The sequence below is a fragment of the Argentina silus genome, assembly GCF_951799395.1.
Source record: "Argentina silus genome assembly, chromosome: 10".
Classification (NCBI taxonomy): domain Eukaryota; kingdom Metazoa; phylum Chordata; class Actinopteri; order Argentiniformes; family Argentinidae; genus Argentina; species Argentina silus.
In genome coordinates, this window is record NC_139664.1 from 13,829,959 (window position 1) to 13,846,035 (window position 16,077).

Sequence of the window (16,077 nt, forward strand, 5' to 3'; positions counted from 1 at the left end):
AAAAGCTTGTATTGATGGCCCTCCATTCACAAAGGCATCACTGAGGAGATTCTCATACTAACATTCCATAGGAGGAATTCTGTGATATGTTGTTGCAGGACTGCAAGTTGTCTGAATATGACATACTACAGTAAATGACTAATGTGGAGATGAGACATTAAGTGAAGCTGTGACCCCATTCTGTCAATCCACTGCCAGTCAGGAGGCATATCTGGGGAGACAACACTCAGTGCACATGGGGACAACACATGAGAAGTAGAAGCTACATTATTACAGTGTAGTTGTACTGTATTACGGTAGAGGTAGATCCAATCTAATGTTGTGCCAGAGCTAATGAGGAAGTCTAAATAATCAATAAAGGATCTGTGAAATCTACCACTGAAGATGATTTATGGAGAGGGGTGGGAACATTGATTTTGGGGAATCTGGAAGGTAACAGACATTTAATGAGAGGGCACACAACACAGAGAAAACAGTCTAATCAAACAGAAAACAATGCACAGATGGCAAAAATGCACACAAAAAGGCTGATTGAAACAAAAATCATCAGTCTAACAGATGCTAAACATGATTCAATGACGCCTTATGAAACACTAATAAGAGCAAATGGATTGAGAATCTTGACTGTATAGATGTTCTTTAATGCTATTATAGATATCATCTGTTCTGACATCAAAGAACGCATATCACTTTCTCTACATAGAGCAAAGGTGCTACAGTAAGTGCAAAAGCCTGTGGTTTAGGGCTACCTGTCTACCCACCTGAACAGTGGAACTTACCTTCCTGAGCAGAGGTGGTCTTGCTCCCTGATCCCCCCAGGAGAGGGCTTCCCTGCCCCTCCTTCTCCTTCTCCGATTGCGCCTTCTTCAGGGTGTGAGGCAGCATCGCTACCTTGGGCGACACATTCCCCACAGGGGAGTCTGAACACTCATCTGTAGGGGGAGAGAAACTGTATTAAACCTTCATTGGTCCATTGACGCTCCATTGCCTTAATTGTCACACAAACCGGAGTGAGATGGGTCTTAATCTCCAGTTTAAGATATGCTTTGATCTTTTGTCATTTATTGCCATTTAAGTACTTGATGACCTTCATGAATGAGAAAGGAAGTCATTTCAGCTGTTATCCTAGTTGAAGAAAGACCTCTGAAAACTAAGGTACAGACTTACAGCCTAAGGGCCCAGTAAGTAAACACTAGATAGTGCCCAAATAACCCCCCTTTAGAGTCTAAGTCTGAGCAGGTGGTGTTCTCTGCTCCAGGGTGTCCTGTCCTCCATACTTTACCTATGCTCCTGCTGCTGCTTGTGCGAGGCTTCTGTGGGATGCTGGGGCGCGCGGCAAGGGTGGGCTTGGTGCCCTGAGGAGGGGGCTTGGGACTGGAGGAGGATGTGGTTCGGACCCTGGGTGCTGCCTCAGGCTTGCTCTCGCCTCGTGGGGTCTTCTCTGGAGAGCCCGTCGCCCCCTCTGCTTTAGTCCCACCTGGAGACCGGCTCTCTGGTGGAGCTGGCTGGCCCTTTGCTGCTCAGACACACACACACACACACACGCACACACGCACACACGCACACACACACACACACACACACACACACACACACATACGCACACACGCACACACGCACACATGCACACACACACACACAGACACACACACACACACATATTCATGAGTATAAAGGACGTAAGTCACACATATCCACAGCATGACTCACAAAATAGGCCTCTTCACTATGTGTTAACGTCATTAACTTATGGTCACATGCAAACACATGCATTGCATTACGATTATCTCACAGTTTCAATTTTATGGCCTACATCATGCAGTATAGGATGTACAAATGCACGACTGTGGCCATTCCATGTGCATCTCCATGTGATTCTCACATTATAATGCTTTCAAGCCAGTAGAAATTCACTCACCCGTCCCACTGCTGTCTGGCCTGTCTGGACTAGATGACTGGTCATGGCCCTGGAGGAGATAGAAATGGGGTCATCACTTATGTTCATATTAACATACAACATCAGCAGTAAAGTACATTCTGTTCTGATGTTGCTGGATCAGTTGTAGGCTTCATCCGAAAATGTTCCCTTCCTTAGAATTCCTACATGTGCCATTGAAGACCATGGTGTCCAAGTCTTAAACCATTAAAAAGAACATCAGAAGCACAGACAAAATGTCATGGCAGTAATAAAGCCATTCGAGAACCAGGGGAAACTACACCCAGACTTTACATTACAAGCTTCACTAATTTCACTGGCTCAACACAAGCAGGAACAGCTCATGCTTTTCCTACTGCTTCAACATAGCAATCACCTTTAGTGTTTATTCAAACACTTATGGAATCACGGCAGCAATAAGAGCATTGTGATTAATATTGTTAATAAACCTAATGGTGCCAAAACCAATTAGAAACCGACTCATTTATACAGGAGCACGGAGACAGAACTAGACAGAGCTGCTAATAACAGCATGCAGACTCTAATTGCTTTCATTATTTCAGCAGAGACAGTCATTATTATGTGCTAAAGATATCTAACATAATCTCCTGTATCTTTTAACTTCACCACTGGCTCATAAAATATGATAGATGGCCTCTATTTTAGTCAAACAGCAGGTGGCGCTGTTGTGTAAAAAGAAGAAGAAAAAAAAAAAAAAAAAGCCCCTGGGACACGGTCCATACACCATGGCACCCAGCCCTGTCAACAGATGGTGGACAGGGCTTTGGGGCAGTAATACAAGGTCAGCGAAAGCTCGTCACTACAAACACCATAAACCTCTTACCCTCTCTCTCTCTCTCTCTCTCTCTCTCTTACACTCACACGCGCACACAGTTGTTTTGGTTTTTCCAAAGCATACAAAATGCCTTGAGAGATGGTCACAGCCTCTGCAGCTCCCTGAATGATGATATAACAGTGTCCCTGAAGTAAAGACAAACACCCTAATCAAAACTAGCAGAGAGGGTCCAACAGAAGACGTTATTTAGACCTCTGAGACCTCTGAACACTCGACAAGTCGACTAAAGCTGACACCTGAGACACTGCAGTCTCTTGGGCTGGTGGCTCTAGAATAAGTCTTAAGGATGGAGAGGTGAAAACTAAACTAGTGTGAAAATATATATTTTTGTGAGTATATAGGAGAATACTGGGTCAGTGTCAACTCGAAAATGGATCAACTACCATAATGGACACTGGGGGGAGTCCCCTCCACACACAAAAGGCAGACCAGACTACAGGTCTCTATGTACTGTATGAATTCTTTGTCACGATCTGCTGCTGCTTCTGTATTAATAGCAGTGCAGTAATTCTACCACCAAAGCCAATCAGTGATGATAAATTAGTTTAGTCCATCTGGACTCCCCAGGCCTCAGGCACACAGAACTGGAGAGCTCAGAGAGAGTGTGTGTGTGTGTGTGTGTGTGTGTGTGTGTGTGGGGGGGTACTAAGTACAGACCTTATAGCCCCTCCTCTCCTGCTTGGCCTTCATCTCTGCCAGCAGGCCACTGCCCATCACCTGGACCCCGTAGCGTCGCCCCCCCTGGGGGCTGCTCCCCTCCGAGTGCTCATCCATGGAGTCAGGGGTCCTCAGCTCCTCTGAGCGGTCCGAGCTGCTGCTGTAGTCTGTGGTCGGGGCCTTGGTCTCCTTGCCCTTAGTCTTCTCAGGCACAGGGCTCTTCACTGACCCCTTGGGGGAGGAGGGCTCCTCTGGTACTGCAGCCACTGGAGCTGGAGCTGGGGCTGGGGCTGGGGCTGGGGCTGGGGCTGGTGCCTGGTTCTTTTCTGACTTAGAGGAGCGGGACTTGATGAGGTTGAGGAAGCCTCCCTTACGCTTCTTCTCCCCGTCCTGGGAGTCAGAACTCTTCAAGGAGGGTCGCCTGAGGGTGTCACAGACAGAGAGAGAAAAAGAAAGAGAGAGAGAGAGAGAATACATCATTATAAAGCAAAAGCAATACCTGAAAATGAAGTCACTATCAACCCTTACAATGATGTGTACTGACTGTATTTGTGCTTACTTTGAATCCATTTTGGTGACTTTCTTGGAGAAGAATTCATCCACACCCTCATCAACCCTTCCCATGAGGCCATTCTGCTCTCCATCCTGTGATGGAGTGCTGCTGATCTGCTGCAGGGTGAAACGACAGCAAATCAAGAGACCATCAAATCAAACAGCCGCTAGTCTTCACAGCTGTGTGTTTAAGAGCCACATGGACATGACATGAACCAAGTCATAGTAGGTCTTATGACGGGCAGGTACTCACTGGTATCTTACTGGACTGCATCTTCTTGTTCCTCCGGGGCCGTAGTTTGGTGAAGTGCTGCAGCTTCTTGCCCTCCTCTGAGGGCAGCTCCCCCATGGCTCCTGATGGCCTCTTCTCCAGCTTGGCAGAGGCATACGGGTCCTCTAGGTGGACGGGCACATCCTCCAGAGCTCTATCCAGATCAAACTCCATCTCTGCAAGTCACACAAGACAGCCAATCAGAGGATACAGTACCAATGCCAAAATGAAGATCTCTCTGTTATAGCCCATCAGGTTCAGTCTCTTAGTGGTAACAGTACACACATATGTCATGGTGCATGTCACAACACATTGCTCCTTCTCAGGCAATCCTGAAACAAACACAGCTTCAGGAAACAAACTTACCAAAGGCACGAGACACTGGACGGAGCATTCTACTGTGAATGCTTTTCCTTTTGGACTTGGGTGTCATCTGTAAAGCACACAAAAAAGACTATTCACAGGAGATGTCAAGACTGCTATGGACAAAGTCATCTACTACGAAAGTAATTTACACTAAACTAAACTACTACTCAGCCAGTACTCTACAAACTGCAGAAGGCTGAGGGGAATTCCACACACAAACACAAAGAGATCTGAAAGAGAGATCTGAATTGAACTCTTTTGCATAAAAGCAGTCGTCACATTTGTTTGTATAAAAGCAGTCGTCACATTTGTTTGCATAAGAGCAGTCGTCACATTTGTTGTGCTCCATCAAACTTATTTCTAGTTCATGTGTATGCTATACTGTATCGTAAGACTTTTGAATAAATGTACTCCTGTCATGCCCTAAATCTCTCAGCTGTAAGTAGTACCACAAGAACAGCTTTCACATGCTGGCAAAACTTAAAAAGTCATGATCCCTATTTCTTAAATCACACTGCATATCACCATAATTTCCACTCCGAACGAGAAAAAAACATGTTTCACACAACAAGAGGGAAACAGTCACAGGATTCCAGGGCAACCAATAATGTGAAAATATTTGGAATGACAAGTCTGAAATTGCTTTCTGGTGGAGTTTTGGAGTGTGGAGACACACTAACTACTTTATCAACTATTTTGGTATACCACACTAAAATGGCCCAAACATCCATTTAGGTTGTAGACAGGAAAGCAGTTGAGGGGAGAGACAAATCCCTATTTTATCAATGTTTATCAACCTAGTCCGAACAGAATGACTCACAGCAAGGCTGAATATGAGCTCCAAAGTAATGTTTACTTCTGGTGTAAGTTAAGTTATGGCTGTTGTTTATGTGTCTATGGTGCAGCTCCATTCATACCACCATCCAAATACCCTGTGGTCTTCAGGATCATTCAGCAAATAGCGCTTTTTAGTTAGCTACTATATACTGTGGCTCTTGGCCAGTACACAGCACCCTTCAAGCCTTCTAGGATACAGCATCCTTTATCAGAGCCAAAGCCAAACCTGCTTCACATCTGCATCTGTAATACAATAACTGATTGTGCACCACAACCCCCAAGATAAAAAAAACAACAAAAAAAACGTATGCTTATGATGCAAATCATTCAAACTGATACAGAATTTGTGTTTAGTATGTTTGAACTGATGACAGTAACATTTCAGCTGACATTGCTCAGGACAGTATGTGACATGATCATGTGAACATAGAGCAGAACATGTTTGGTGTACCAGAGTGCAGTGTGGATGCAATGATTGGAGGGACATTGCATCAGAAGCTCCTTCTACATTTCAGCAGTGAATCCCTCATACAGAACTATTTGGGAAGCACCCTAGCAAAATTGCAACATATGATATAAAACTTTTTTCAGGCCCCCACTCTCATATATCACCAAGCAGGTAAAAACTGTCAAGGCTGTTCAGAAGATTATTTTCATAAAAATCATCTTTCAGAACCAACAGAGCCCCTCTGAGTTCTCATCCATTAAAGAGATTAAAGCCCTGGACAGTGGACATTCAATCTCTGGCCGAACCATCAAATCCAACTCAATAGTCAAATCACGTTGGCCAGAGGTGGTGGCGGGCCAGCTTCCCTTCAGGGCAGCCAGATTCTGATGGCTCAGATAATGTGAAACTGAGACGGGGGTCTGAACAGTGATGCTCTTTGTGCTATTGTAGCTGCTACTGCGATGCACAGTGGACAGGCAGACAGGCAAGCAGAGATGAAGATACAGAGACAGAAAAGGAAAGAGAGAGAAGAGAAAGGGTGAGAGAGAAGACAAAGAGTGAGAGTCAATAAGTACTTACACTGGTGCAGCATAGAGTCTCCATGAAGCAAAGGTTGAAAGAGAAGGTAGGTACGGAAGGAAAGAGAGCGGAAAGAAGAGGAAGGAGAGAAGACACAGTAAGGCTCAATGAAATCTGAGAAAAGGGAAAATGAAAGAACACATTCTGGAGAGAGCTCTTTAGGCAGCTCATTGGCAGGGAGAGAGAGAGGGAGAGAGAGAGAGAGAGAGAGAGAGAGAGAGAGAGAGACTCAAAGAGAGATAGTTGCAATGGGCATTGGCCGATCAAAGAGAACAGAGAAACAGAAACAAGCACAGCATGCAACCCCCCCCCTAAAGATTGCTGTGAGTAAAATAAGACACAAGTTACGACTGCACTTCACCACTGTACTTTCATGACTCCTCTATAGTACACACTACAAAGTGTACAAGTGGGGTTCATGAAAACAGATAACTTTAATGTGTTGGTAGAGATGAGGTAGACAAACACCTGAAAGAGATACTAGAGCGAAAAAACCTAAAAGTATTACTAAAAGTAACATTTTCTAAATCCACTGTTATTAACGTTTCAGCTATGCATACTCAAACATGCTGGGAACACTACAATGCTGTCATTGTATGTTGCCATCTAGTGACACGGATGACGCAGACCTGGTGGTAAATATTTACTGGAACTGCAGCAGAGATGAGGAAAGGCAATAAACAAATTCCCAAGTGGGGCGGTAACTGTAGTATCAGCATTGACAGACAGGACACTCTCCTTTGTTCATGGTGATCAGCCCAGACTGATATCATAAACCATGCTACCATTACATTTACATTTTTGACATTTAGCAGATGCTTTTATCCAAAGTGACTTACAACAAGTACATTTGTCTCAAGTAAGTGAATCATCTATACATCATCAAAAATCTATGCTAGGGCCAGGTGCCATTGGCAATCACAATGCTAGTAGAAGGAAGGATAACTTTTTTTTAATTTTAATTTTTGTATTATTATTATTATTATTACTAACAGTAGAGGAACTGTACAGAGGGGTAGTGGCGGGTGAAGAGGTCTTTAGGAGGAACAGCCAAGATAGCCTGAAGAGATGGATCTCCTTTAACCTCCTCATAAAACACGTCACAACAGAGAAAATACAGCCAAGCAGGAATTGTACCCCAACCCCAACCCCAACCCCAACCCCAACCCCCTGACCTCTGTTTAAACAACATATTGACGAGCCAGAGGAGAGAAGCCAAGCCATACCGTACACAGACAGATAGAGATCCTATGGGCTCAGTATGGCTCTTCATGCATACAAGCCTGTATTCTTTCATAAGCACACCTGGGGTGGTAATTGGCCGCAGAGAGCTGTTCACTCACCTGACACAAACCAGGAAGCCAGCGTAATCGTATCTGACAGGTAGGCTCCGATGTTTTACCCAATATGCCAGTTCTCACCCATCTCCCACACTCCCATCCCCACAGCCCAGGCACGCAACACAATCTAATTACCACCTGACCTCGGTCTGCTATGTTTGAAACAACACTGACAGGACTGCTAATGCCAAAAACAAGATTGCCTCTACCTTGTGCTCTGCTTTCTCACATACTATCTCAGACATTGTAGTACAAACTACTAGACAGTAGACGCAAGACTTCAAGGCTGGAGGTTTTAGGTTTCAGGTATGCACAACATGAGATCAATCAATTCCAAAAAACACCCTGGGGACACAAACGTAGTTGAACCTATTTGAACAACGACCAGATCATATCAACCACTTGTAGATACAATGGGGAACAAAGAGGTGATGTAGGTAACAGAGTTGCAGCCCTCTGTGCTTAGCGTATGACTGATCTCCGCTGCTACACAGACAGGCAGTAATTGTGTTCTCAACGTGATTGAATCAGACAATCAACACAGGCGGGCCTGATGAACTCAATTAATGCACTGGTAAGGGGTGGGGGTAGTGGGGGGGAATAATAGGTTAATTATCCACGCTGTAGGTAGAGAGGTGTAGCTCTTCTGCTGTCACTGGTGACTTTTTTTTTTTTTCTTTTAACTGCTGACTGCAGGACCTCATCTAATCACAGAGCAAGGATAGCCATGACGACTTTCAAAATGGAAGGCTTTGATCCAAACCTTGAATGGATGATTTGAAATCCCCCATTCCCATCAACCACATATTCATCTAACCCACTGACAAATGAAACCACTACAACCACCACTCTTAATGAGTGTCTCTAACTTGGTGTTTGACAAAACAGTATGTGGGGATTAGTGTCAGTAGCCAATAAGATACAATACCCTAAATCTCAGAGAATCTCCCATACTGCCCAATGACTTATAGGTACAGGAATAACTACTAATGCATCACAGTTAGAGCCTTAAAAGCTTATACACTCTCAATAGGACTCTCTCTCTCTTCTTCGAGGAAAGAATGTGTGAAAACCATGATGAGGAGCCAGGTGAGAGAGACCAGCAGGCCCTGGTCCACCTCCCAAAGCCACAGGCCCCTGATTGTACTGTACCATGCAGGTCTCCAGGTCGTCCAGCCTCTCTGCCTCCAACAGCTCCAAGGTGGCGCGTTTGGGGGCCCTCTCCTCAGGCACCTCCAGGTCCAGGGACTCCTGCTGCAGCAGGGGACGCCCTTTCCTCACCAGGTGGTCCGCCTGGATGGACAAAATACAGTTACTATGTGACCTAATTCTGCCCTGTGAACCAGTGATAGAGTTAGTGAATGACTAGAATTATATTCTAGTTTTCATGTAAAAGTGATCATGGGATTAATATGTCTGTCTGTATGTATGTACATGTGTATGTATAAAGATTAATATGTCTGTCTGCGTGTGAAGAGGACTCACCAATGTATGCTGGGAGCCAGAGAGGGATTCTAAGATCTCATCAACAATGCGGTCAGAGAGGAAGGAAGCCAGGCTGAGTTTCACTTCACTATGAGAGAAAATTATGAAAGGAGAGAGTGAGAGAGGAGAGGAGAGGAGAGGAGAGGAGAGGAGAGGGTCAACACTGAGGCAAGGCTGTGTGGGCCATCAAACCAGCGGGCTGTGAACCTCCCTGTGGCACAATGACACTCTGGATCAGAGAAATGGGGCCAGATGAGTAAATAGAGGAAAACTTTGAATCTTAAAATGAGGGACACAATGTCTTCCAAAAGAAAAAGACAGACAATCCTAAACACAACAGTTTCTGTAAACAATGCTACATCAAAATAATACAATAAAAATCTTCAGTCTTCAATGTACCCAGCTTCGGGGCTTTCAGGACAAGTCACAAACAATGTTGTCATGTCTTTTCTCACCATGATTTATAACAACACAATAGGCACAAAAATAACCTGCCCACACAACGGACTTCCTGTCACCTGATCTTGTTGATGATGTCGACGCCTGACTGCTCCAGCAACGTGTTCTTGACGAAGCTGCGGGGGACCACCATCTTGGCCGTGCTGGCTTTGATCAGGTCCTGTCTCAGGTTGGTCTTCTTCATCACATGTGGACAGAGTCCCTCGGCTGCGTCCACCATGGACTCCAACAGGCTCTACAAAGACACAGTATCATGATCACATTATTATTATTATTATTATTATCTGGATACTTCTCACATCTGCACCTCAGAAATACCAAACATCTCTGAAAATACCTTATTGAATGGGTTAACTACTAGAACTACTAAAAGAATAATATTTTCAGTTAAGGCATTTTCAGTTAACACCTTTGAGGGGAAATAGTCTAGAACCACCTGTGTAATGATTGTGGGAGAATTTCTGTTTGATTAACTCTTAGGATAAAAACCCGGACAGTTCCAATAGTGCTTTTAGCTGGGGGAGAATTTTGAAAACCTGTTTTTCATGTGTGTTACGGTTTGAACTAAGCCCCTGAATTAACATACTGCCCAATCTCCCTTTAATCAGATTAACAGCAGGAAATTAACCCTTGGGTTATGCGACCACCTAAGTCAAGGGTGTGGGATGTCATGTTTGTGTGTGCGTGCGTGTGTGTGCACGTGTGTTAGTTGCTGCAGCTCTGAGGAAATCAATAGATAAGGCTAGGAACACACAGGCAAGGTTGTGCTAATCATCAGCCAGGATTGAGGACAGAGGGCAGAGTGGTGACACCGGTGGTGTTAGAAAACACAGCCGCACACGAGCCTTAGACAAAACCTGATAAACCTTGATATTTAAACAGTCACAATCATAGAGAACAATGTATGGGTTTCTGAGTGGGCACAGTATGTTTGGGTCTATAATATTATATTAACATAAGTGTACATGACACTAATCAGTGTATGCCAAGTCATATTATGAAACATGTCTAGGGTACAGCAGTTCCTCCACTGTGGATGCCTGGCTGTCTAAAGCATGTTTTTCCTCTATACTTGCAGGACATTGCTCCGCACCTCATTGACTAGTTTGTATTCCATACAGGTTATCTTCTCAATGCCATAAATAAGAGTGAACAGGGCTAGTAAAACCTCCCAGGCTCCTTCAGGGAGCTTGCTTTCACAACAGTGATTACAGGTAATTAGAACCAGAGTGAAAAATGAGAGCAGCTCGGCCAACGTTATGGCCAGTAAGTTATGCACATATTTACAAGAGAGCTGTATTTCACTTCTAGCCGCCATGCTCGGCGGCCAAGACGTCTAAAGAATTTGAAAAGCAGGCTCTCAGACGGTGCTCAGGCGATGCTTCCTTTTTTACTTTCCAGAGGGAAGTAAACAAAAGATGTTTGTCCCAGCGCTTACCCGCCAAGAATGTGTTACCCATACAAATAACACCAGCACAAAATCAATCTGCCTTTTAGAATTTCAAAACCTGGTTCTTTTGAAAGATATACCTTTCTGTGTGCTATTGGAACAATGGAGAAATACAGTATCATGGCAACGTGATTCTTGACTAATCTGTGGTAATAGCAATCATATCATTTACACAAACAAATATTAGATGATATTTGAGTTTGTGCAATGGCCATAATCTAAAGGGTCATAATTCTAATATTACCTGTAGCTGCTCATCCATAACCCTGGCCACTTCTCCTGCCATAGACTCTAGTTTCTCCTGGATGGGGCCCACAGATGAACCATTCACCTCCTCTCTGGATGCAGCACCAAGGTGGTACAGGTTAGGCAGGAGCTGTGAGGTGAAGGATGGAGAGTGTCAAGAGAGGGCATTCACATGTCACCATGCAAGTCACATTTATATTATACGTTTTATCATTGTTCGTCTTCAAGCAACATTGGTCTGCTCTCCCCGCTCACCGTTTTGGAGTTTCTGGCGTCCTTCATAAGGTTTTCAGCCATCTTTACATCGTCTAAGATGACGTCTGTTTCTGAGTTCCTCAGTGAGTTAAGGTGGTCCTGGACTTTGACACAGATCCTGTCGATCATCTGAATGAGCAGGAGGGGACACAGGACAAAGCGGTCACGTCTCTCTCCAGCCACGCATTCAAATCAACAAGCCACTCAACAGCCTTATATCCCACTTATCTCAAGATGGAAGACAAACAGAGAGGAATAATAGACTCAGTGGGGCTACAAAGCATCTTAAGGAGAAACAAGAGTCCACTTCAACTCTGACAACACAATCTCTTTATGCCTCAAATACGACACACAATAAACTCTTTTATGACACAGATTTGTGACGGATCTTAATTAATAAAATGAATGATTAAGCATTATATTGTGCCTGCTGTGATATCATTCAAAACAAAAGATCTAGAATCTCATAAATGTAATTGTTAAATGCATGAACAAGTTAACAAAACAAGTTAACATTCATCTTAGCTTATTCAAAATACTTGCCATCGCTGGAAGAAAGTGAAGCATACTAACGACCATGCTTTCAGAACTGAGCACACACAGATCTAAGTCTTACACCATTCTTTTAGAATGTTTTCACTCTGCCTCTCAAAGACCAGCTCTGAAGCTCACCTGCTGAGTGGTTGTAGTGACGATGCCCTGTTGGAGACGGTAGGCCTGCTCTTGGAGGTATTTGCGGGTCTCGTGGTTCCGAAACAGGTAGTTCTCAATCTGAAAAGAGGAGGAAGGGCATACCTCTATCAGGACTTTCATTCATACCTGTTCAGTACTTTCCATGTATTTTGGTGGGTAACACTTTACATTGAGTTGCCCCTATACCTGTGTAGTAACTCAGTAATTACTCTGGTTACAACATCATATTATTATGCGGTCACTAAAAACTTGAACTAGGCCTTCAGTGGTAAAACCAGCAAGCTTACCTTCAGAAGGGCATCCTCAGTCTTCTCTGGGCTGGCTTTGAGAGCCTGTGAGGCGTCGATGATGGGAATGGGCATGAAGCGGATGGTGAAGTTTCTGTTGTGGAAATGGGTGATTTTATTCATTCGCATATTTATACAGAAATCATTATTGATGTACTGCATTCACATGTGGCATGCATATCTGAATAGATATCATTTCATGAATGTCTTAGGTAATCCAAAACCAATAGAGGCAAACGTATGAAAGGCAAGTTTTGTAGGACTGATTATTACCATGCATATCAGAAGTGCAATCTGTTGGCATTTTATAAATGAGAGACATTTCACCCCTTAAAAGAAAAACAGATCTCGAATGCACTGTCATAGCACAATGCTTTTTTAATTAACCCTCCAGAATAGGAAAATGAGCCTCTCTGCAGCTAACAATATGGACGAGAGGATCAGAGGTGCCACTGCCTCTGGCAGATGACAGATCAGACTTGAAACAAGCCATTTCATATCCTAATTGACTGCGACTTGACATCATTAGAGGGGTTACTGATCCTGTGCAAATGGAAAGTCTGCCCAGCACGGCGTATTAATATTCATAAGAGAGAGAGAGAGAGAGAGAGAGAGAGAGAGAGAGAGAAAGAGAGAGAGAAAGAGAGAGAGAGAGAGAGAGAGAGAGAGAGAGACAGAACTGATGGAGTGTCTCTCAGGTGAGATGAGAGGGAGAGATTCTTCATATTCAGTAAGAGAGGTCTCAGCACATTGCAAGAGGGAATACTAAATGACTCCACCTTACATTCCCTGTGGGACTGCAGCGTACTACACCTGACACGCTGATCTACATAGCAAGTTGGAGAATGGAACACATAAATACACTGAGGCTTTGATCATTTTCTCACAGAACCCAGCTCTGGAGGCACAGATGCTACTATTTGGCTAAAGTAATGGAGCCTAAAGAAATCTACAGTTATTTCAGAGAATCAAGCTATTCGCTTTAAACAAACACCTCTGAGGGCTACTGTGACAGTGGGAAGGGGGGGGGGGTAGGCCCACCTGTTCTGTTAGATGGTAGTGTCATTTTACTTTTCCTCAGTTGAATCATTACCAGACAAGGCAGACAGGCGTATTCAAAAGGCACAGTTTGGGGACAATGGGACAATAAGGGTGAGGGAGAATAATACAGTTATACACTGTTTACCTACAAATTGCCACTTTATCTGGAGAGCGATTGAGAAGCTAAAGCAATTCTCTGGATTCATCTCTGTGGGGACTTCACAGCCTCTCATACAGTAAATGGCCTAATGGAGGAGTTTGAGGACCAGTAAGTGTGAATGGTGGATGGGGAGATGGAGAGGCACAACGGTCTCAAAGCAGTAAATGTATTGAGCCGCACGTCTCATTTCACAGGTAGACAGACTGGAGCGAGCCTTTCAGTCCACGTCCCCCGTCCCCCCGTCCCTCCGTCCCCCATCACAAAGCAAATGACCAGGCACCACAGATTTGTCGCTGGGCGATAATCATCCAGCCAATGCCGGTAATGCAGCAATTATAGCATGTAGATGATATTTAAATGAGGACATAAGAGAGAGAAAGAGAGAGAGATACAGAGACACAAAAGAGGTTGGCTGTTTTTGACACGACTGAGTGAATCCTAATATTGTCTTCTCTCTAAATTCACAGGCATCCAATCACAAGGTACCCCTCCATACCATCCCCTCCCCCACCCTCTCCCCTCCAGAACCCTCGCTGCTCTGCCAAGGATGAATAGCTCTCAAAGATGAAAGGAGACCAGGCCAGCCCCGCTTCCCCCAACTGGAGCAGGGAGGGCTACACAATCGCACATTGTTTTTATACGCCTTAGTCTTTGTATCTCTCTGTAGTTTTTATGGCCACATCCACCACAGTATAATATCTCAATATCCAGGAGATCCATCTCTGCCAGCTGCTTTTATCTCCCTGCCTCCCAGAGATTCTCCTCCAGCCACAGCTTCATTCCCTCTGCCTCTCATAGCAACCCACATTACCTGTGTAGCATGCACAGTACGGTATTCAATGCTCTCACCGATTTTCCCACACTCAAATCAGCTAGACTTCCAGCAACAATAGCACACACACACACACATGCACACACACACACACACACACACGCATGCATGCACGCACACATGCACTCACGCACAAGTATACACACACAATTACTCACTTCTCCAGAGCTGCCGCAACATCTTGAAGGCCTTGAGGGCTGGTGTTGTTCTTATCCCAAATGACCGTCCTTGTGAAACAGATGAGGATTCAGTAACAAAAGCATCTACTGTAATGAATCAGTCAATACCATAGTCTTATACAATAACACACCTCAACCAAGAGCCAGATCAAATGGCTGTAACAAAGTGCCTCACCTGAGTTTGCTGTTGATCTGAAGGGCCTTGGCTAACATCTTGGCTCCCATGTCGCCCATGCCGTTCCCACTGATGTCCACTTTGGTCAGAGAGGTGTTGCTGCCTAAAGCGTTCAGAACGATGGTCAGGTCACTCTTCAGCTTGGAGTCTGCCAGCGACAGGGACGTCAGCGGCTATGGAAGGAACACAAATTCATATGTCAGGCTTTGTGAAAGGTTTAATCCCCAAATAGTAACACCCACTAAGGCTTCATCATAGGTGACATTGAAAAAACTGACTTTGATAAGTCACTGGTAAGTAAATTATTATTTTTGATGTCATAGTTTCAATTTCAATTTCAACAAATTGATTTTCTTGTTAGATACTGTACAGTGGGTGTCGTGCTCAGGAAGTACAGCTTGACTTTGAACTTGATAAAACATACTTCACAAGGCAGCCACATTATTATTAGAGGCAATCTGGGATTCAAACAAATGGTGACCAACAGCTGAAGGATCGGTTAATTAAAAATGTAACCAATTTCAAATTCTTAGACTGAGCTACAGTATGGATACGAGGAATGACCTTCCATGAGTTCAATTTAGTTTTAACCATGATTTGAAGCTATACAGTGTTTGTTTACAAGTACATTGCTTACAAACAATAGAGTAAAACAAGCTTATTTAGTATTTTGGATTCTGATGGTAAGACAGTTGAACTAAGTTCATTAGGTTTAATAAGTCATATTCTTCAAAAACCAATGCCTGTATATCATTCATTGAAAAGTCCAACAATTAATGTACAAATCCCAGATTGCCCTTCAACAGCTTCTGGTTCAATCTTCATCCCTAACTTTGATCTTGCTAAAATAAGTCCTCACTGCAGTTCCTTACGGGGATATAAATTCAGATAGGATTATTTTTGCCTGACATTTCACATTTTCGGATTTCCTGGACATCAAAAATGAAATGGTGCTTTTATAGATACCCACATG

The 16,077-nt window shown here is 44.0% G+C and overlaps 1 protein-coding gene across 1 annotated transcript in view; it reads right to left on the bottom strand.

Moving 5' to 3' along the window:
• The window catches only part of LOC310810489 (F-actin-uncapping protein LRRC16A-like), a 61,008-nt gene that overhangs the window by 1,666 nt on the left and 43,265 nt on the right, over nt 1–16,077 (bottom strand). The window contains exons 22-37 of the mRNA XM_083678266.1: nt 15,105–15,277; nt 14,909–14,977; nt 12,718–12,811; nt 12,410–12,508; nt 11,738–11,866; nt 11,481–11,612; nt 9,846–10,021; nt 9,328–9,415; nt 8,995–9,135; nt 4,639–4,705; nt 4,255–4,448; nt 4,009–4,118; nt 3,450–3,870; nt 1,919–1,967; nt 1,283–1,516; nt 780–932 (exon numbers count right to left, since the gene is read on the bottom strand). Coding sequence (XP_083534392.1) covers nt 780–932; nt 1,283–1,516; nt 1,919–1,967; nt 3,450–3,870; nt 4,009–4,118; nt 4,255–4,448; nt 4,639–4,705; nt 8,995–9,135; nt 9,328–9,415; nt 9,846–10,021; nt 11,481–11,612; nt 11,738–11,866; nt 12,410–12,508; nt 12,718–12,811; nt 14,909–14,977; nt 15,105–15,277 — 2,329 coding nt within the window. The remainder of the gene's footprint in view (nt 1–779; nt 933–1,282; nt 1,517–1,918; nt 1,968–3,449; nt 3,871–4,008; nt 4,119–4,254; nt 4,449–4,638; nt 4,706–8,994; nt 9,136–9,327; nt 9,416–9,845; nt 10,022–11,480; nt 11,613–11,737; nt 11,867–12,409; nt 12,509–12,717; nt 12,812–14,908; nt 14,978–15,104; nt 15,278–16,077) is intronic.